This window comes from Typha latifolia, chromosome 14 (genome assembly GCF_019914945.1).
Source record: "Typha latifolia isolate L0001 chromosome 14, TyphaL0001v2, whole genome shotgun sequence".
Taxonomy (NCBI): domain Eukaryota; kingdom Viridiplantae; phylum Streptophyta; class Magnoliopsida; order Poales; family Typhaceae; genus Typha; species Typha latifolia.
The window spans coordinates 1,594,543-1,616,357 of NC_133099.1; the positions used below are offsets into that span (position 1 = coordinate 1,594,543).

The following is a 21,815-nucleotide window of genomic DNA, read 5'->3' on the forward strand; positions in this document are numbered from 1 at the left end:
TCATCCGTTTGGAAGAATATCTCTGCTGGTCTTGATAGAGGTACTTTTCAAAGTCCCCAAATAACTTATTAGCTCTGGAAATTAGTGTTATTGTAGTAGCACTTGGAATTATAAATGTATTTTAAATATTTTTTTTTTTGATAGTTTGTTAGTTAGTAAAATTAATATTTTCATAAAATTGATCTGTTAGGTCCCATTAGATTTCATCAATTTAATACCAATAAGACGATCATATTTTATTATAAAAATAGTTGTTATTTTTTTATTATACATTGTTCACAAAGTTTTAACAAAGTGATTTATTTATCTATTAGCGATTAAATTTTTTTATAGATATTTAAGAACAGTGTGATATATACACGAATAAGCTATAATCCATGAAAGATAGTCGATATAATTTATTTTGCTATATTCTGATTGATAAAAAAAAAATTGTACATATTCGAAGACCGTTGTATTAGTAGATGCAGGAAATATGAAAAATGGAGAAGAAAAGTAAAATGTGTATAGATTGAGTGGATTTCATAAATATATGACAAAGGGGACATTGTAGGGTGCCCAAGACTTTATTCTACAATCCATCCTATTTTATCCTACCCACGTAAATAGATATCGAGATTCCCAAGAAAGACCAGCCGATAGCTGTTGAGATTCCCGAGGATAGAGGAATAAGCAACCCCCCGCTTCCCCACTCTTCTCTCAACCTCCCCTTATTCCACCCCTCTTATTCTATCCCTACTTTCCCGGATAACATCATCACTCGCAATGGAGGACACCACCGAGAAGAAGGCAGCCGACGAGCAGGGCCGCCTCGTCCCCGACGACGAGAATCACAAGGCGGTCCCATTGGCGGAGGACCGCGGCGCCGATCTGCGGCGGAGATCGCCGAAGGACCGGGTACCGGACGGCGGAGATGGGCCGAGCGAGGAAAGGGGCGGCGAGGAGGCGCTTTCGATCGAGAGGGCGTTCGACGGGGAGAAGGTGCCGACGTGGAGGGAGCAGTTGACGATGCGGGCCTTTGCGGTGAGCTTACTCCTGGGGGCGATGTTTAGCGTCATCGTGATGAAGCTTAACCTCACCACCGGTATCATCCCCTCCCTCAACGTCTCTGCGGGCCTCCTCGGCTTCTTCTTCGTGCGCACCTGGACGAAGGTTCTCGAGAAGTGCGGTGCGCTTAAGCAACCTTTCACCCGCCAGGAGAACACCGTCATTCAGACCTGCGTCGTCGCCTGCTCCGGCATCGCCTTCAGCGGTAACCTCACTTCCTTCCTCTACATAATAACCTCTCCTTTTTAAATTTTTTTTTTCAAAAGAGCCCCTCGGGAAGCTAAATTTCCAACAACGATCTTCTTCAGGGGGTTTTGGAAGTTACCTTTTCGCCATGAGTGAGACCATTGCGAAGCAATCGACAGAAGCTAACGATGCACAAGACATCAAGGATCCAAAGTTAGGATGGATGATTGGTTTCCTCTTTGTTGTTAGTTTTCTTGGGTTGTTCTCCCTTGTACCCCTGAGAAAGGTATACAGATTTCCTACCAAGATACAATTGTTCATATATAGTAGTAATCTACAATGAGCTTATTTGATTTTTCTTTTTCTTTTTTGTTTTCTTCAGATCATGATCATTGACTACAAGTTAATATATCCCAGTGGCACTGCTACAGCTCACCTGATTAATAGCTTCCACACTCCCCAGGGTGCTAAATTAGCCAAGTAACATCAAATATTCTTAAAAGTCACAATTTTATTTGTTCGTTTACATTATATCTGATGCATTGTTATCTCAGGAAGCAAGTGAAAACATTGGGCAAGTTTTTCCTGCTAAGCTTTTTCTGGGGATTTTTCCAGTGGTTTTATACCGGCGGCGATGACTGTGGATTTCTAGCCTTTCCTTCATTAGGACTTGAAGCTTATCGAAACAAGTAATTACTACAAACCCCTCAATTTTATTGTGACTACCTTCTAATGCTATGTACAAGTAATTTCCTCTATGCAATTCCAATTGTATAGCAATTTATTTCTTAAATAGAAACGTAAGTATGTAACACTAAAGAATGAAACTTGAATTGCTGATCTGACTCACTTTGATGCAGGTTCTATTTTGATTTTTCAGCAACTTATGTAGGTGTTGGAATGATTTGTCCATACCTTGTTAACATCTCTGTTCTTTTGGGAGGCATAATCTCATGGGGAATCATGTGGCCTCTGATAGATGCAAAGAAAGGTCACTGGTACTCGGCAGATCTGCCTTCCACCAGTCTTCATGGTTTGCAAGGCTATCGGGTAATATGCAAAAAATATTGCATTTCTAGACTAAATTATGTTTTCTAAGCCATAGAATTTATTTGCTGAATTCAGGTCTTCATAGCCATTGCCTTGATCCTTGGTGATGGCCTCTACAACTTCTTCAAGGTCTTAGGCCGCACAATCTCTGCATTCATGTCCCATGTACGAGGCAAAGGCAGAGCAACTGTACCATTCTCAGAAGAAGGTAGCCTCATCAATGTCTCAATGTCATTCGATGACCGCCGTCGTACTGCGCTCTTTCTCAAGGATCAGATCCCAAATCCAGTTGCATTTGGGGGCTATGTCGCCATTGCTGCTGTCTCCATTATAACTCTCCCTCACATCTTCCCTCAACTGAAATGGTACTATGTCCTGATCACATACATCATTGCGCCAGTTCTAGCCTTCTGCAATGCATATGGTTGTGGTCTTACAGACTGGTCCCTTGCCTCAACTTATGGTAAGCTTGCGATCTTCACCATCGGTGCATGGGCTGGAGCTGCCCATGGTGGTGTTCTCGCTGGTCTAGCGGCATGCGGTGTCATGATGAGTATTGTGTCTACTGCTTCAGATCTTACTCAGGACTTCAAGACAGGGTATATGACATTGGCATCTCCAAAGTCTATGTTCATTAGCCAGGTGATTGGCACTGCCATGGGCTGTGTCATCGCCCCTTCAGTCTTCTGGTTATTCTTCAAGGCCTTCAAAGATATCGGCATTCCTGGAACAGAGTACCCATCACCGAACGCGCTTGTTTATCGTAACATGGCAATACTTGGAGTTGAAGGATTCTCCTCGTTGCCAAGGCACTGTCTTACACTTTGTTACATTTTCTTTGCTGCTGCTGTTCTCATTAACTTGATAAGAGATGCTGTGGGGAAGAAAGTGGCGAGGTTTATCCCTTTACCGATGGCGATGGCAATACCGTTCTATTTGGGAACTTATTTCGCAATTGATATGTGTATAGGAAGCTTAATCTTGTTCGTGTGGGAATGTGTGGACAAGGTGAATGCTGCTGCATTTGCACCTCCTGTGGCTTCTGGATTGATATGTGGTGATGGAATATGGACTTTGCCACAGTCAGTGCTTGCCCTTGCAAAGGTAAATCCACCGATTTGTATGAAGTTTTTGTCAAGGAGGATGAATAGCAAAGTCGATGATTTCCTCCAAACTTTGAATTAGCAGTTGAGCTGAAGAATAAATTGATATAGTTTGAATTAGCTATATCTTGATTTAGTGTTTAGAAGAATAAGCATAGAGTGAACCGTTCAAGTGGGAATTATTGTTCCTTGTATGCTGAATTTGTATTTAATCTTCCTGATGAATATTTTGTAATGAAATAGTTTTTTTCCTCTACCTACCAGAGATTCTACTTTCATTTGTCCAATCAAATGTTGGCGTTTGAACTGAATTGTTTAGAAGGATGAATTGCTATCTTAACCTTTCATTTTTCTCCCAAAATTTTAATTAACGAGCGTGCTATAAAATAAATTAAGAAAGTTATAAATTAGTATGCAGAAATCTTTGCGAGATTGTAACTAATTAGTAGGTAACAACTTAATGGCAATTGCAATTAAAAAAATATCTTCACAATTTTATTTCTGTTTTGTGGGAGGAAAAGGAAAGAGGGTATAATAAGCAAATTATTTAATAAAATCATTAGTTTTAATCTTACCAACTGTCCCTTCCTGTAACAAATTATATGAGGTATAATTTATACTTCCCAAATTCCTCTCAAGATCAATTAACGCAAAAAAAGCATTTTTCATATTTACAATATTCCAATTACAAGTGGAGCCACCAAAATTTAGCTCTCTCCTCATGCATAAATATAAATTTATTGAAACAAATATCCTTATACTTCTCGCATTTGATCACAAGATCTGTTCATGCTTTCCATGATCTTTTTTTTAATAACCAACAACAACAAGGCATGATTTTAAATTGACATGGAGGATTTTTAAGACTGTCCGAATCCATCTCAACGAGATCTGAAAGCAATCAATGATGCAGGTTGAAAGAAATCAGTTTTTTTTATAATTGAAAAGGTTACAATTAGAACTGGAGCCATTAAAATTCAGCTTTTAAATCTATCAAAATATCAAAAGAGAAAGGCAAACAAACATACCTATATTTCTTGAAATTGATAGCACGATCTGGCCATGTTTTCCATAGACTTTCTCAAACAATCAACAATAAGGCAATACTTCTTTCACCTCATCTTCCTTGAGATTTATCCAAGAAGGTTACAGTAAAAGAAGCAAAAACCATATAAGTTCACTGTTCAAGAAAGCCTGTGGAAAGCATATCCATAATCTTGTTCTTCTCCGCAACCAAAGTAGAGTGCGAAGATCTAAAACCTACCACTAAAAAAATAAAGGAAAGTAGAGAGAGATAGAAGAGGAGAGAGAAGGATAAAGTTTTAGTGTGAGGGTGAGAAGCAAGAGTTGGGCCGACCCCTCTTTAAATAGAGGAAGGGGGAAAAATAACCAACTGCACGAAACTGACGGTAACTGACCACTTTACCGGGGGTCGCGTACCCTAACTTCCCACACGTGTGGGCAGCCAATGACGAGACGCCGTGTTTCAATGTACCGGTTCGTACGTGATGAGACGCCCCATGGGAGGAGAAGTTTCGTGCAGCCGTGATTGGAGGCGGTTGTAAGAATGTGAGATTGGATTTGGTCAGGATTGGTTACCGGGTCCGAACCCGTTTGGCTAATTGCTGCATGTGCCAATTAGTAGTCCTCGGTTAAATTCTTTGTCCAGTTATTATACTCATTAGAAAATTACTATCTACTATTTTACATAAGATTTTGTATCATAAATACTTATTTAAAGTGTCGTACTTAATTGCTTTAAAATATGCTAATTTAAACTGGCTAATCAGTAGTTAAAACTCATCTGTCCATGACAGAGGTTTCATAAATTTTCCATAACAACGCTATATACTATTTGAGCTTGTTGGATTCATTTCTTAGAAGAATCATCCTAATTATCTAATCTATCCAAAAAAAAAAAGCGTACCATTTTTCTACTTGAGTCATAGTTTAGGGATCATAAAAAAAATAAAAATGTTCTAATGTCAATTTAAAGTAGATTTGATGAGCATCACACACACACACACACACACACACACACACATATATATATATATAACTAAATAAATAAAATAGGCCAAGGAGATGAAGATCTCAGTTATTTGTCGCAATTTGAGAAAGGCTTTCTTGTGGTCCTTTTGGCTTTCTTTCGCTCTCAACCCATGTGTTGGTTAAACTATCTCTAATCGATTCACTTTATTTTGTGCCTTTCCTACCTCTTTTCCAGCTCTTCTTGTCGGGCCATGCATGTGTTAGTTGCCCTAAACTCATCTACCATTATTCCATATTGTATATATTTTCTACGTTGAATAAATATTGCAACTTTAAGCTTAATTAGTGCTATACTAACTTTAAACTTTATTCTTATTCATACATATATTTGGCCGCAGTACTAGAATAGAGGAATAACAATCGGCGTTAAGTTAATAAAAAAAGATGCGGTAAACTTTCGTATTACAAGATGAGGTAACTGGGGATAGATGGATTAGTGGGCATCAATTAGTGTGGCAAAGAAGACAAAAAATAATTAAAAAAAATTCCTAGCATGGACCATTTGATTGTTCTTGAGCTGTAAAGGTGTCTCATTCCCTCTGTGAAAGATTCACATGAGCTTTCTCTGTCCTTTCTTCACATTCTCTCAGTTGTATCTTTCTAGTATCCCTGGCAACATTGCTCTTGCCGGTGCCATTGGAGGCAGCTAAAAGGAGCTCACATGCCCATTCCCCAAAAGAAACTATTCTTTTTCTTCCCCTCCCTTCGCCTTAATTTTATTGCAAAATTTAATCATCTACACTTGTAAATTAACAATCTTCTCTAGACTAAAGTAATTAACATGAGCATTAATGAGAATAAAGACTGTATATATATATATATATCTCCAAACCTTATTGCTTTGGTAGCTCTTGTTGAAGAAGATCTGTGATGTTTTCCAAGGACTTTCTTGAACTATCAACAGTCATGCACGTACAGAGTCCACAGTTCAAGAAAGCCTGTGGAGAACATGGCCATGATCTTGACATATTGGATAACTCAATCATAGGAGGAAGAACGAGAACAAGGAGAATAATAATAAGAAAAAGAATCACAAGGAATAGGAGGAGTTTGTCGCTATTTATATAGGGAGATGGGAGACGAGGCTAATTAACTACGAGGAGGAGGAGGAGGAAGAGGAGGAGGTGGGCGGTTCGGATACCGCTCGCCGTACATGCTCGACGGGAGTCTCCGAATGGGCGCGGGGCGCGTGTCCTTTCGTTTCCCATGAATTCGGGGAAGGGCGCTCGCGAGCACGTGACAGAGCGGTGGATCGGGTGGGCAGGGAGTTATGGTGGTGGGGGAGTTAGTGGACTGACGTCCAACGAAGTTCCCAGGGATGCCACCCAAGTAGTATTTAATGGCAACAGATAGAGAGAGAGAGAGAGAGAGAGAGGGGGGGGTACTACAATCGATCATAAATTATCAAACATGGTAGATTTAGGATTGGTTTAGAAACCAAATCCTAAATCTATAGTGATTACTCCTTTGGGCATTGAAAGATTATTATCCATATAATTATCAACCATCTTTACTAATCCATAGAATGAAGAAAACGTTTAAAAGGAAACTACAAAGACTAATTATACGATGAAAACGAGGACGAGTGTGAGAAAGATGTCAGGGATAAGGTTGGAGAGAGCCGAGCGAGGAGTCCGTAAGACGATTGATTCGTCGACACGTGTCGACCGTAGGATCGTATATATCGCCTGTGTGAGAACGGTTCGTTTGCTTTCCCGAAACCGCCGAGCTCCGGTCTCAGCCCTCCTCCATCACCGATTGGAATGACGGCCGCGATGTTCGCGGAAACGTCTCCGCGTAGCAAAAGCCGCTCTCCGGCTTTTCCGCGAACTTATTTCGTCGCCAAGGTTGCTGCGCGACGGTGGGACCCATTTCTTTCTCTCTTTTTTTCTTCCAAGTGGGCTCACTATACTGTGCGATAATTACAATTACATACTTTGAATATTTTTAATTTTGTTTCCTATATTTCATGGATTGCTTTTATTCAATAACAAATAAAAAAGATATATAAAATTGGTTACAAAGTAAAGAACATAACATCAATAATGATCAAATCCAACAACTTAAAACCAATAAAAAGTGTCAACCTTGTAATCCGCATCTAAGCATTTGTTCCAGCTTTGTAATTATCCACGAACTGCATCAAGTGTTTCATTTTCAAATAAGAAGAGCCACCCTTCTCAATAGCCGTCTTTGCTTTCTTTCTCAACTCCTCAGCTCTCTTCCTTCTCTCCTCTCCCTCCTCTCCTCCGTCCATCAGACTCTCCAAAGCTTTAGTCACATCCTCCCTCCACACCGCCACACTGTCATTCGCCAGACCCAACCATTCCACCGCCGTGTCGACGTCCCCGACCCGAACTCCGATGCGGAGGATGTCTAAAATTAACTTCTGATTCATGAATTGTTCCGCGAACAACGGCCAGGTCACCATTGGCACACCGGCTGCCACACTCTCCAGGGTGGAGTTCCACCCGCAGTGCGTCAGAAATCCGCCGACCGCCCGGTGCGACAAGATCATCACCTGCGGCCCCCATCCCCTTATCAGAAGGCACTTGCCGTCGGCCCGCGCCTCGAAATTCTCGTGCAGCCACCCCTCAAAGTCCGGCGAGAATAATTCACCATCCTTGACGACCCAAATGAACGACCACTTGCAAGCTAAGAGGCCCAGGCCCAATTCCGTCAGCTGCTTGGGTTGGAAGACGTCCGTGGTACTACCAAAGCTAACGTAGATCACGGAACGAGGTTTCTTGGAGTCGAGCCAAGTGATGCACTCGTTCGTGTCAACGGACGCCTTGTCGCCTCTCTCCTCTAAGTCCGATTTCGACGTGTTACAGAGAGAAACGGGTCCAACGGACCAAACCAACTTCCCGGACGCAATCCTCAACAATTCGGCGCAGCCTGGCTCGAGCTCTTCGAAGCTGTTAACTACCACTCCATCAGCAGCCAATTCGGCCTTTCTTTGCTCTTCCACAAGGTATGAAAATTGTGACAATTGGAACTGAGCTGGCAGCTGCTTCCTTGCAATCTTGAACTCAAAAGGTAAGTCTGGGATCACGAAGGGCTCAGTTGGGGAGGATGCAGCGTCGTGAACCTTGGAAGTGTAAAGATTATGGCAACACAAGAGTGAGAACGAGCAAAATCCCTGGAAGAAGAAGCAAGGGACTCCGAACTCGCGAGCGAGTTCGGGGGCCCAAGAATGGACCGTGCCACTAATGATGCAACTGGGCCTAGGCGCAATATCGCGAAGATATTGCGCCATGGGCCCACGAAGGAGCTTAGCTGCGTTGAGGAAATTGGAGAGTAGGGCCCTATTAGGGATGCTGTCCATGTTCTCGCAGCCGGCCGGCAAGCCAGCCTCGACGGCCGGGAAGCGGAGGGGGACGAATTTTATTGGGATGTTGTCGGCGGAGAGGCGGTCGATGGTCGGCTTGATACGGGCGGCGTTCACCGGTGTGGTGAAGAGGGTGACGGCAGCGCCATGGCTGGCGAGCACTCGACTGATATCGATCATCGGAATCATGTGGCCCGGGGCGAGCCATGGGATTAGAATGAAGTGAAGGTTGTGATGGTTGGGGCTGTTTGTGATCTCCATTTTCGTTTGGTTTGGACTTTGGAGTGTAGTTGAGCAAAGATTTGCACTAATTAACTAGTGATCAGGAGATCGAAAGATTAGTAGTTGGATACTTATATATATATGGAGAGAGAGATCCAGCTAAATGACAATTTCTTGGATTCTTCTTGCAAGGTTAATAAATTATGGATTTAATTAATGGGTTTGAGGACACTGTGGGAGAAACAGTGACGTACTGTTTACTATCTCTAGCTAGAATTACTCTTCAAATTAATCATATAATTTTAAGCTAAGCCTAAGGGCTTTCATCATCCAATTTAGACTAGACAATAAACCAAAATTTCTAAGAAATGAAATTGATACCGTATAAAATAATTAATCAAATCCTATTCGTTACACATCTGTACGTCATCGGTAGATATTAGATAACAACTATAATTTTAGAAGAGACTCACTCATGCATAGGATTAGAGTTATGATAACAACCTCGCATCTACCATAGCAGTACGACGACACTTGACAGTTCAGCCATTACTTGATGACTAATATATATTATAATATAATTTATCTGTTGGAAACTTGAAATAAGCACCATCGTTTTCAACTAATTTACGCATAAACTTTTGTATAAGTTACAAATGTTAAAATTTAAGACGATGTTATGCCTCTTATCTTAGAAAGTGTCAACCTTGTAGTCCACATCTAAGCATTTGCTCCAGCTTTGTAATTATCCACGAACTGCATCAAGAGTGTAATGTTCAAATAAGAAGAGCCACCCTTGTCAATAGCCGCCTTGGCTTTCATTCCCAACTCCCCAGCTCTCCTCCTCCTCTCCTCCCCCTCCTCTCCTCCGTCCATCAGACTCTCCAAAGCTTTAGTCACATCCTCCTTCCTCACCGCCACGCCGTCGCTCGTTGGCTCCAACAAGTCAATCGCAGTGTCGACGTCCCCGACCCCGACCGGAACTCCGATTCGGAGAACGTCTAAAATTAACCTCTGATTCATGAATTGCTCCCCGAACAACGGCCAGGTCACCATCGGCACGCCGGCTGCCACGCTCTCCAGCGTCGAGTTCCACCCGCAGTGCGTCAGAAACCCACCGACCGCCCGGTGCGATAAGATCATCACCTGCGGCGCCCATCCTCGTATCAAGAGGCACTTGCCGTCGGCCCGCGCCTCGAAATTCTCGCGCAGCCACGACTCAAAGGCCGGCGAGAATAATTCACCATCCTTGACGACCCAAATGAACGACCACTTGCAAGCTAAGAGGCCCAGGCCCAATTCCATCAGTTGCATGGGTTGCAAGACGTCGGTGATACTACCAAAGCTAACGTAGATCACGGAACGAGGTTTCTTGGAGTCGAGCCAAGTGATGCACTCGTTTATATCAACCGACGCCTTGTCGCCTCTCTCCTCTACGTCCGATTTCGACGTGTTACAGAGAGAAACGGGTCCAATGGGCCAAACCAACTTCCCGGACCAATCCTCAACAATTCGGCGAAGCCTGGCTCGAGCTCTTCGAAGCTGTTTACTACCACTCCATCAGCAGCCAGTTCCCTCTCTCTTTGCTCTTCCACCAGATATGCAAATTGTGACGATTGGAAGTGAATTGGCATCTGCTTCCTTGCAATCCTGAACTCAAAAGGCAAGTCTGGGATCGCGAAGGGCTCAGCTGGGGAGGATGCAGCCTCGTGAGCCTGGGAAGTATAAAGATTATGACAACATAACAGTGAGAACGAGCAATATCCCTGGAAGAAGAAGCAAGGGACTGCGAACTCACGAGCGAGTTCGGGGGCCCAAGAATGGGTCAGGCCACTAATGATGCAACTGGGCCGCAGCGCAATATCGCGAAGATATTGCGCCATCGGCCCACGAAGAAGCTTAGCTGCGTGGAGGAAGTTGGAGAGTAGGGCCCTATTAGGGACCATGTCCATGTTCTCGCAGCCGTCCGGCAAGCCGGTCTCGACGGCCGGGAAGCGGAGGGGAACGAATGTTATTTGGATGTCGTCGGCGGAGAGGCGGTCGATGGTCTGCTTCGTACGGGCGGCGTTCACCGGGGTGGTGAAGAGGGTGACGGCCGCCCCATGGCTGGCGAGCATCCGGCCGATGTCGATCATCGGAATCATGTGGCCCGGGCCGAGCCATGGGATTAGAATGAAGTGGAGGTTGTGATGGTTGGGGCTGTTTGTGATCTCCATTTTCGTTTGGTTTGGACTTTGGAGTGTAACTGAGAAAAGATTTGCACTAATTAAATAGTGATCAGGAGATTGGAAGATTATTAGTTGGATACTTATCTGTTCTCATATATATATATATATATATATATATATAGAGAGAGCTTCTTGGGTTCTTCTTGCAAGGTTAATAAATTATGCATCTAATTAATGGATATGAGGACATCTTGAAACAGTGAATTACTTTTGACTAATCTCTAGCCAGAATTACGTGTTCAAATGAATCATATAATATTATAACTATAAGAGCTACCGTAAGGGCTTTCGTCATCCAATTACTTAGCAAGTGTTACAGTTTAAATAAAAGACAAATAATTTAATAGTAATACTTAATGCTAGCCACCAGGATTTAATAAGAAGGTGAACTGACCTAGTATATTTTTTAGCATTAAAAAAATACTTTATGTTGACAAAAATGTTTTTTTTTTATCTTCTTGTTTTTGTCTTATCCTCTCCATTCCTCCTACCATTTTTTTTAACCCTTTCGATTATTTGTTATATTATCTCTTATCTTTATTAAGATACTAAATTTTTTATAAAGAAATTAGATAATTTTACTTTAAGTTTAGAGCTTCCGAGAAGTTATTATAAAGAAGAAAGAAACGGATGAGAGGAGGAATAAGAGAAAATGAAGTGAGAGAAAGATTCTAGAAATATGAATTTATTCAAATTTTTTAAGGAAATGAAAGTGATATCTAAGTAATAGTTGAGAGGATTAAGAAATTTCAACTATGTTTTTATACACATCTGTATATACTCATAGATATTAGATAACAACCTCGCACCTACCATAGCAGTATGATGCCACTTGACAATTGGCCACTAGTAGATGACTGATTTTATAAATATCATTGAAAATTTGAAATAAACAACCATATACTTTTAAGAAAATATAATCCCCCTAAGTAGGTACAATAAATATTACAAATTGCACCATGTGTGTTTAAGTTTCTAATTTTTAGACGAGTCGGGCAGACATCTTATCGATATAAAGTTTAGCATAATTGGTAAAGAAACAAATCCCTTTTCACTTCGGAACTACCATCATTTTTTACAATGACTCCTCAAAATATTTTGTAGTACACAATCCTTTGAACTATAAAAAATATTTTACTCCTTCAACAAAAATTTCTTTATTTGAGTTGCACATAATTTACACATGCATATGAGGGGTAAATATATCATATTTATATCATGTGACTATCACATGGTGACTTATAAATAAAAATAATTAATAAAAACTTATCGGAAGAGATGATGTAAGCTATTTTTGATAGTTTAGAGAATTATTATGTATTAAAAAAAATAGTTTAGGAGATCATTATAAAATAAAGGTGATAGCTCTGTCGGTGAAAAAAGAATTATCCTATTCGTAAATTAGCATAGTACCATAATAGAATTCTTAGTTTGCACTTCTTATCCCGTGCCTTTTAAGTGTTGCCTATTGACTCCCCGTGGTCCGTTTCGAAGATGTATATGATCTCTAGTATAGTTTCTATTATGATATATGATTAATGTAATAGTACTGTATACAGCACAAAGATGGTCACCACCAAAATCTTAACATCGATTCATGCATGGATGCTGCAAAGAAGCTCTTTCTTAATCTATTGATTATTACCAATTCCAGATTAGATGCATCAACTTTTGAGAAATATGAAAGTTGAAAGACATAGTGAGAGTAACTACAACGTAAGAGACAAAGTCAATCTAAGTCTTGGTTGACTTAGATTTAGTCATAATTTAGCTGTAGGTATCATAATGTCCTCATAATTTCACATTCTTAATGCCCGTAAGGAGACTCTTAATAATCTCTTGCAAGAATTATGACTACAAGTTAACCATAAACTCTTATATTAATCTCTTGCAAGAATTACGCGTTCAAGTTCGGAATATAAGTCAAGCTTGAGCGAGCTGGCTAGCTCCCCTCAGTTTGAGGCTGTTGGAGAGGTTCTTTTCAAGATGGGTGGTGTAGCTAATTGCATAACAGCTAGCGATGAGGGAGGAGAATGTTTACTTTAGTTTATAATTAAAAGAGTGAAATTGACTGAAGAGGTGAATCAAGAAGGTGTTTTGCTGCGATCTGAGGATGGGAATGGTGGAGTATGTCGACAAAGTAAACTCAATGACATGGTAACATACCAACCTGTTTATCCCCTGCCACAACACCATGGCTATGCTCCCATCGAGAGAGAAGTAATAATGGAAAAGCATAGGATTTTGGGGTGGCATTTCGGATCATCAACGTAAAGATGACAGTGTGACATGAACCTTTTGTCTTCATATGGTGGTGGGTCACAGGCCGTAAAAAACAATGCATTGTACTCATGGAACCACTGTACATTTTTTCAACTATCCCTTATATATATAACGGCCCAACTTTCATCATCAATCATCCAATTTAGAGGATACATGAAACCAATAGCTAAAATAGTTGTTTCTTTTGGGTCAAATACATTTTAAATTTCTATACTTCGGACATAAAGTAATTTACTCCGAAACATTTGTATGAGTTACAATTGTTAAAATTTTAGACGATGTTATGCCTCTTTTATCTTAGAAAGTGTTAAAGAGTGTTATCTTAGGAAGTGTCATTGTGTCAACCTTGAAATCCACATCTAAGCATTTGTTCCAGCTTTGTAATTATCCACGAACTGCATCAAGAGTGTCATGTTCAAATAAGAAGAGCCACCCTTCTCAATAGCCGCCTTCGCTTTCATTCCTAACTCCTCAGCTCTCCTCCTCCTCTCCTCTCCCTCCTCTCCTCCGTCCATCAGATTCTCCAAAGCTTTAGTCACATCCTCCCTCCACACCGCCACACTGTCATTCGCCGGACCCAACCATTCCACCGCCGTGTCGACGTCCCCGAGCCGAATTCCGATGCGGAGAATGTCTAAAATTAACTTCTGATTCATGAATTGCTCCGCGAACAACGGCCAGGTCACCATTGGCACGCCGGCTTCCACGCTCTCCAGGGTGGAGTTCCACCCGCAGTGCGTCAGAAATCCTCCGACCGCCCGGTGCGACAAGATCATCACCTGCGGCGCCCATCCCCGTATCAGAAGGCATTTGCCGTCGGCCCGCGCCTCGAAATTCTCGCGCAGCCACGCCTCAAAGTCCGGCGAGAATAATTCACCATCCTTGACGACCCAAATGAACGACCACTTGCAAGCTAAGAGGCCCAGGCCCAATTCCGTCAGCTGCTTGGGTTGGAAGACGTCCGTGGTACTACCAAAGCTAACGTAGATCACGGAACGAGGTTTCTTGGAGTCGAGCCAAGTGATGCACTCGTTCGTGTCAACGGACGCCTTGTCGCCTCTCTCCTCTAAGTCCGATTTCGACGTGTTACAGAGAGAAACGGGTCCAATGGACCAAACCAACTTCCCGGACGCGATCCTCAACAATTCGGCGCAGCCTGGTTCGAGCTCTTCGAAGCTGTTTACTACCACTCCATCAGCAGCCAGTTCGGCCTTTCTTTGGTCTTCCACCAGGTGTGCAAATTGTGACGATTGGAAGTGAGTTGGCAGCTGCTTCCTTGCAATCTTGAACTCAAAAGGCAAGTCTGGAATCACGAAAGGCTCAGTTGGGGAGGATGCAGCCTCGTGAGCCTTGGAAGTGCAAAGGTTATGGCAACACAAGAGTGAGAACGAGCAAAATCCCTGGAAGAAGAAGCAAGGGACTCCGAACTCGCGAGCGAGTTCGGGAGCCCAAAAATTGGCCGTGCCACTAATGATGCAACTGGGCGTAGGCGCAATATCGCGAAGATAGTGCACCATGGGCCCACGAAGGAGCTTAGCTGCGTTGATGAAGTTGGGTAGTAGGGCCCTATTAGGGACGCTGTCCATGTTCTCGCAGCCGGCCGGCAAGCCGACCTCGACGGCCGGGAAGCGGAGGGGGACGAATTTTATGGGGATGTCGGCGGCGGAGAGGCGGTCGATGGTCGGCTTGACACGGGCGGCGTTCACCGGTGTGGTGAAGAGGGTGACGGCCGCGCCATGTCTGGCGAGCATCCGGCCGATGTCGATCATCGGAATCATGTGGCCCGGGGCGAGCCATGGGATTAAAACGAAGTGGAGGCTGTGATGGTTGGGGCTGTTTGTGATCTCCATTTTCGTTTGGTTTGGACTTTGGAGTGTAGCTGAGCAAAGATTTGCACTAATTAAATAGTGATCAGGAGATCGGAAGATTAATAGTTGGATACTTATCTGTTCATATATATATATATATATAGAGAGAGAGAGAGAGAGAGAGAGAGAGAGAGAGAGAGAGGACCTCTTGGATTCTTCTGGCAAGTTGATAAATTATGCATCTAATTAATGGATATGAGGAGAAACAGCGACTAACTTTTGACTAATCTCTAGCTAGAATTACGTGTTCAAATGAATCATATCATTATAAGACAATTTAGACAGTAGACCAATTTTACATTGCCACTAGAATTTAATAAGAAGGTGCGTGCATTGACCTAGTATTTGGCGGCAGGATTGAACGAGGAAGCTTCCACTATACTCCAGAGGTAGCCATAAAAAATTAAATAATTATATTATCCTTCTTCCCTCTCTTCTTTCATACCATTTTTTCAGCCCTTCCATTATCCATTACATTATCTCCTCTTTTTTTAAGAGACAAAAGGAAAAAAAGATTTTAAAGAAATTAGAGAATGTTACTTTTAAGTTTAGAGTTTAGGAGAAATTACTAACGAAGAAAATTAAAGAAGATGCAAGGATGATGACATAAATATCATAGATTATATATCAATGCAAAAGAGGATACGACAAAAAAGATAAGAAGAAAAAAGAAGAAGAGAAAGATAATATATTTATTTTCTTTTTCTAAGAAATGAAAGTGATACTAGATAATAATTAATCAACCGTATTAATTACACATTTGTACGTACTCGTAGATATTAGATAATGACTTTAATTTTAGAGGAGACTCATGAGAATAGAGTTATGGCAACTAGCAATCTGATAACAACCTCACATCTACCGTAGCAGTAAGATGACACTTGATAGTTGGCCACTAGTAGATGACTGGTATTATAATATTATTCATATGTTCGACTCGAAATAAGCAACCATCCCTTTCTAAGAAAATATAATTCCCCTATTACAGTAAATATTACAAATTGCACCCAGTATGCTTAATGGATCAGATTTCCGAGCAAATATAAAAAGTTTAGGATAATTAGTGAATTAACATGGTATCATAGTAAAGTTCTTGATTTGCGCATCTTTATCTCCTGCTTTTCAGTGCTGTTTACTGAATTGTTGTCTATTCTTCCTCGAAAATATATATAATCTCTACTTTTATTTTTATTATGATATGTTGTTAATGTAATAGTACCATGTAACATAACACAAAGATGGTTACCACCAAAATCTTAACATATCATCTCTCTCATTAACCCCTAGGTCAACAATCTGATCACCTGGTGGCATCCCATTTTTATTCTTGTTGTAAAAATTGAAGCTCAAATGATCAGATGTGCTAAATTTGGACCAATTCTTACTGACTAATGGCCTGACAACAATCTATCTCCTTCGACAAGCCATTCGTGCAGCTATCATGGAAGAAGATGGATCAAATCTTAATACTGAAAAGAAGCTTTTGTTTTTTTAATCTTTTAATTTATTATGAATTTTAGATTAAATGCATCAACTTTTGAGGAATAGAGAAGTTGAAAAACGTCGCGGGAGTGACAACGACGTAGGAAACAAAGTCAATAGGTCTTGGTTGACTAGATTTAATCATAATTTAGCTGCTGTAGGTATCATAATGTCCTCATAATTTCACATGCTTAATGCCTTGAGGGGATTCTTACTAATCTCTTGCAAGAATTTGTCTTCAAGTTGTAAAAGCTAACGTATGGGCTTCCATCATCATCCAATCTAGAGGATACATGAAACCAGTAGCTAAGAAATAGAAATATATTTTAATTTTATATACTTTCGATAAAGACTAATTTACTCATGAACTTTTGTATAAGTTACAGGTGTTAAATTTTTCGACGATGTTATGCCTCTTTTATCTTAGAAAGTGTTACAAGTTTGAATAAAAATTACTTTACCTCAAATAAGCTTTACTTTTGTATCACAAAACCACCCTGAACTTTCTTTCCACATGCGTTTTTTTTTTTTGTCTAGCAAATTGTCTCATAAATATCACCAAATGGCATCAATGGAGAAAATAGAAACATTGCAAATTCCTTTACAAATAGTAAGATAAAACCCAGATGAACTGCAAGATTCAATGTTACAACCAAGGATCTTGGAACTGTAGGCAATAAACAGAGTTGAACAAAATCCTTCTGCATCCACTCTCCCCTTTTTTAAGTACTGCTGGCATACGGTTGTAATCTACGAGAAATTTTTTCACGTTATAGCTGAATACTGCCTGATCAGGTCAAAATTTGTGGCCGCGGCACCTTGTTCTGTCCAGTAAAATGAAAATCTGATCTCGTTAGTAAGACTAACATTTGATGATAAATATATATAACAAAAGGAGATACATCCATCACCTCGGGCGACTAATTTTATTGTGATATTAGACATGAATCAGCATTTTGTTACTGATAGGCCATGAGGCATATCCAACCCGATCAGTGTAAGAGTAACTCTGATTTTTACAGCAACCAAGCAAGCACACAATGGTTTCCAGACTTAATTCTATGAGTTAGTGCAACCACTTTATGTAAATTTAAATTTACAAAATGCCACATGCTTTATCTAAAAACAGAAAATATACAATTTACAGTGGCTTACTGTCAACCGCTTTCTGATCCTAGTGAATAACTGTATAATACAATAGTTAACATCTCATGAATATACATGCATATAGGATTATATTAGCGAGATCTGCAGAAAGTGCTGAAAAGACACATACATCATCCATGAAATAAAGATGTATAAAGTACGCCAGTCATTTACCTCGAGAACTTTATGTGCTCTAATTACTTCATGTGTTTCATTTGGAAAAAAAAAATTCAATGTAACTTTAAAAGTTTTAGAAAAGCATAAATTATCTCCATTGTAGCAAGCCATTGTAAGGTAATGAGAATTACCACAAATAAAATTATGCATCTACGATGACATAAATTACTATGGTTACAGAATAAGAAATTGAACTCACCATATATAATGAGTAAACTAAAACTTTTTGTCTACAAAGTACAACATAGTACCATATTTAATGTAAAACCAAAGAACGAACCTTGTTGGCATAGAGCTAAGAAAGGAGATTAATGCAGAAGAATTTCAGTTACCACTACAAGAGCTTGGAGCTTGAGTTTTCCTGCAACTTGCCACCATTTGCACGGCCTAGTAGTCCTCTGAGATATGAATATTGGCAGCCAAAGAATCGAAGAACATTTTGCCAGCCCCTTTCTCCATGGATCACATTTGTTGAGCTTATCTGATTAATATATGTGTTACCCTTGTAAATAAAAGAGAGTTGCTGCCACAGCAGCACACTAATACCAATTTCAACAGACAGACCCGCAAATGCCAGATATATAAGAATAAGACCTCTTGCAGACAACAAGAGTGCTGAGCTAGCAAAGGCAGCAACAATCTTCTTTAGTATTCTTATAGAACTCACAGTATTGAGGCCAGATGTTTCAAGCTGTAAAGGTGGCCATATATGAAAGCCAGAGTAAATTGCCATCAGGACAACGTAACTGCAACTAATGACTATAGAGATAAGGAAAGCAACAAAAAACCGGTGATTTGCTGCGCCAACACAGTTGCCAATCTGCAAAGAAGATAGACCAGTACGATGGATCTGTATCAGCTCCAGGTTCACCTTAACTTTCACAGATACTATTTTGCAGATTGGACGTCACTTACATTACTAGGTAGTCTTCAGAATAACAAATTTGCAGTTTAAACATTGTGTATGACTAAATCGTAGAAGCAAAGGACTGGCATATGACAATTAGCATATGTTTTCACATCACTATGTAATTCTTACCAAAATAAAGTTATAGGAACTTAGTTGCATCTTTCTCTTGTTAAAAAAAAATATGTAGCTTCTTTGTGTTATTTTTTTCATCCTGTTACAACTTCTGCTCACTTGATGTATCTAGGGAAAAGTGGAAAACCTTCCTTTCTCAAGAGAATTTTCTTTTTTGAAAGAAAAAACTTTCAGAGCTCATTTACTAAAGAATTAGAAAGATAATGCTCACAATATAATTTGCAAACAATCTGGTATATAAGATCTATTTTAGTCAATAAAGTACTTCAGCAGTTAAATTTGCCAATTTTTCACGAACAGGGAAAAGTAACTACACCTCAATTTTCATATCCACACTCCATTTATACATAACATTTTATCCTTTTTCTTTAAAAGGTCAACTCCAATTTAGGATTTTAGGTAAATCAATCCTTCTAATATTTAAATTTTCAGCCTAAATTCTCCACGTATTACTACTTGGTTATGTCATTAATAACAAATCTAAACAACACTGCTCAATCATGGTATGTTAATACACCATCCATTGTCCAAAGCATGGAATATTAAATCAATGGCTTCTAGAAAACAGAACTCAAAGAGATCATATGAATATACAAGACTTACAAATGGGCAATGATGATCCATGTCCATAATACAACTTCTACACGAACGACAGTGATGTGCTCTTGGGGGCTTTGGTTTTTCACAGTATGCACAAAATGTATAGTTTTCCAGGCCATTTTTCTCGACTATTGGATAGCTACCCCATAACGTCCTTGCTGGCATCCCAGCGGATGTAAATGCGGCCAAACAAAAACTAGAGATGGTAATTAAAGACAAAATAGCAGTGACTATGCAGTGGAAAACCCCACAAAAATAGCTTACTGAGAAAATAACTGGGTATACTGCCCACACGCCACTGCCTGTCAATAAAGAAACACTAAGTTGAAATACGACATAAAACAGTTTTTTGATGTGGTTTAATGCAGGATAATAGAGAATCTACGCGAGCCATCTACAATACAAGTATATCTACAGAAGAAAAATAGAATAAAAAATTTGCAACTTACCTATCACAAACAGCATGAAGAGGAGAACAATTGTCACAAAGAACCTATCTCGAACATTTCTCCAATGAGAAAAGCACACACTATCAGGTTTTCTTGAAGATTCATTTTGTTGTGTTATCGCTCCACACCAGCCACATTTAAAAATAGGTGAATAACCTGCGAGAAGAAGGCGCAACCCACAGCCCCAACACATAGCCTCATGATCCTCTGATATGGATGTAACACACTGCCTTACCTACATGAAATCCAAAGTTGGAAATCATGGTTAATATTAAGAGTTAAAATTAAATGACTTATGCTAAGAAATTTTATCCCAAAGATAATAAAAAAAATATTTCACGGAAACCAGCCCATGTGTAAATCAACTTTGGATAAAATTTAATGCTTTGTTCATGCCCTTAAGCTACTTCCATGTTTAATTACCATATTCAAAAGATTCATAACTCATGCATCGCTTATTCAAATTGTAGTTATCTACCCTAGTGAGATTTCCGATTCTCTAGTTGCCCCAATTACAAAAAAAAAAAAGTGACCTTTTCCTTCAAATCTCAAGCTCATTCTCGCGCCGAAGCCAAATTCAACAAACCCAACGAGGCGAAATGGACAAAGATCGCGGATTGCATCGTAAAAATTGAACCACCCACACAAGGGAAAACCCCCGGATAAAGAAAGGAAGATAAGAAGGCGAGAATAAAAGGTGGGATCGAATAAAGTACCTCGATAGCCTCTTCCTCCATGCCGTAATAATCCGTGGAAGTGCGAATAGGAGGGGCCGAGGAAGAGGAGACTCCCCCTTGGGACTTGAGAGATCTCCCCAAAGGAGCTTCCTTTCTTTCAAGGAAGAATCGAAAGACTTTTTCGAGTTTTAACTGCGACTAGAACATACAGGATGATCTTTCCTCGTGCTGCTTTTTGACCATTATACCCTAACAAAAGTATAGGAATTGGCCAAATTCGAACAGAAGAATAAGGTTATAATGGTCATTTGGACGGAAAAAGACAGGAAATTACAAAAAAATACCTTATATTTCAAGTCTATTATCATACTCCTTGACTTTTAAATAAATCACAGTACTTCCCTAACAAACTTTTGCCGCATTAAATTTTTAATGAAATTTACCAAAGAGCACCCTACATGTTAGTTTAATTATTATTCGCACCCAATAATATTCAGCATTCGGTTCTTACATCTACTTTTTAATTAGCTAAGTTAAATTAATTATAGGTGCTCATGCAAAATAACTTGGGGTTTTTAAAGGTGGTAAAAACAAGTGAAGAAATTTTCTATCTAAATCTTACAGGCTTGCAAGAAGTGGCCATCGGTTTATGTTTAAAGCTATTTTAATTGCCATCCGATTTTTATAACCTTCGTATTAAAATTGTGAAAAATTTATTAAATTATCCTACGTTTTGTCTTTATTATTATTTACCGTACCACACAGATATTTATTTATTAATCTCTAAATTTGTCTTTAAAAAATAATTTGCCTCTCTATTTCTTAACAAACAGTTACCGTCTAGAAGAATTTTATTCATTATAAATATAAAA

The 21,815-nt window shown here is 39.9% G+C and overlaps 4 protein-coding genes, 1 long non-coding RNA gene and 1 pseudogene across 7 annotated transcripts; 1 reads left to right on the top strand and 5 right to left on the bottom strand.

Moving 5' to 3' along the window:
• The first annotated feature begins 650 nt into the window (after positions 1-650).
• On the top strand, positions 651-3,697 carry LOC140801447 (probable metal-nicotianamine transporter YSL10). Its single transcript, XM_073156571.1, has 6 exons — positions 651-1,252; positions 1,356-1,519; positions 1,616-1,713; positions 1,788-1,922; positions 2,094-2,283; positions 2,359-3,697. Exons 1-6 carry the CDS (start codon positions 766-768, stop codon positions 3,466-3,468), a joined length of 2,184 nt encoding a protein of 727 aa, XP_073012672.1. The 5' UTR covers positions 651-765; the 3' UTR covers positions 3,469-3,697.
• A 333-nt stretch (positions 3,698-4,030) lies between these two features.
• On the bottom strand, positions 4,031-5,138 carry LOC140801448 (uncharacterized). The gene is made up of 2 exons (XR_012111457.1): positions 4,415-5,138; positions 4,031-4,277 (listed from the first exon to the last, which is right to left on the bottom strand). It is a non-coding gene; the product is annotated as an uncharacterized lncRNA (long non-coding RNA).
• Positions 5,139-7,382: 2,244 nt separating this feature from the next.
• LOC140800712 (UDP-glycosyltransferase 73D1-like) lies at positions 7,383-9,105 on the bottom strand. The gene has a single exon (XM_073155506.1). It carries the CDS (start codon positions 9,028-9,030, stop codon positions 7,540-7,542), a length of 1,491 nt encoding a protein of 496 aa, XP_073011607.1. The 5' UTR covers positions 9,031-9,105; the 3' UTR covers positions 7,383-7,539.
• A 483-nt stretch (positions 9,106-9,588) lies between these two features.
• On the bottom strand, positions 9,589-11,277 carry LOC140801131 (UDP-glycosyltransferase 73C3-like; annotated as a pseudogene).
• Positions 11,278-13,606: 2,329 nt separating this feature from the next.
• LOC140801196 (UDP-glycosyltransferase 73C3-like) lies at positions 13,607-15,414 on the bottom strand. Its single transcript, XM_073156195.1, has one exon. The coding sequence runs from the start codon at positions 15,350-15,352 to the stop codon at positions 13,862-13,864; it is 1,491 nt and encodes a 496-aa protein (XP_073012296.1). The 5' UTR covers positions 15,353-15,414; the 3' UTR covers positions 13,607-13,861.
• A 1,979-nt stretch (positions 15,415-17,393) lies between these two features.
• On the bottom strand, positions 17,394-21,141 carry LOC140801308 (protein S-acyltransferase 11). 3 transcript variants are annotated; one of them, XM_073156338.1, is made up of 6 exons: positions 20,983-21,141; positions 20,267-20,501; positions 19,821-20,119; positions 18,770-18,995; positions 18,508-18,656; positions 17,394-17,676 (listed from the first exon to the last, which is right to left on the bottom strand). In XM_073156338.1, the coding sequence occupies exons 1-6, from the start codon at positions 21,001-21,003 to the stop codon at positions 17,644-17,646; spliced, it is 963 nt and encodes a 320-aa protein (XP_073012439.1). In that variant the 5' UTR covers positions 21,004-21,141; the 3' UTR covers positions 17,394-17,643. The 3 variants fall into 3 exon arrangements, 2 of the variants coding, with proteins under 2 accessions (XP_073012439.1, XP_073012438.1); XR_012111408.1 differs by having other exon boundaries at positions 18,456-18,995; XM_073156337.1 differs by having other exon boundaries at positions 18,508-18,995.
• Positions 21,142-21,815: the final 674 nt, after the last annotated feature.

Excerpts from the sequence above, each read along its gene's own strand:
- LOC140801196 (XM_073156195.1), bottom strand. The coding sequence starts at position 15,352 with ATGGAGATCACAAACAGCCCCAACCATCACAGCCTCCACTTCGTTTTA.
- LOC140801308 (XM_073156337.1), bottom strand. The coding sequence starts at position 21,003 with ATGGAGGAAGAGGCTATCGAG. Across the intron at positions 20,120-20,266 it reads CTTCATGCTGTTTGTGATAG|GCAGTGGCGTGTGGGCAGTA; the intron begins GTAAGTTGCAAA and ends CTTTATTGACAG. Across the intron at positions 18,996-19,820 it reads TGGATCATCATTGCCCATTT|ATTGGCAACTGTGTTGGCGC; the intron begins GTAAGTCTTGTA and ends TCTTCTTTGCAG.
- LOC140801447 (XM_073156571.1), top strand. The coding sequence starts at position 766 with ATGGAGGACACCACCGAGAAGAAGGCAGCCGACGAGCAGGGCCGCCTC. Across the intron at positions 1,714-1,787 it reads CAGGGTGCTAAATTAGCCAA|GAAGCAAGTGAAAACATTGG; the intron begins GTAACATCAAAT and ends TTGTTATCTCAG. Across the intron at positions 1,923-2,093 it reads CTTGAAGCTTATCGAAACAA|GTTCTATTTTGATTTTTCAG; the intron begins GTAATTACTACA and ends ACTTTGATGCAG.
- LOC140800712 (XM_073155506.1), bottom strand. The coding sequence starts at position 9,030 with ATGGAGATCACAAACAGCCCCAACCATCACAACCTTCACTTCATTCTA.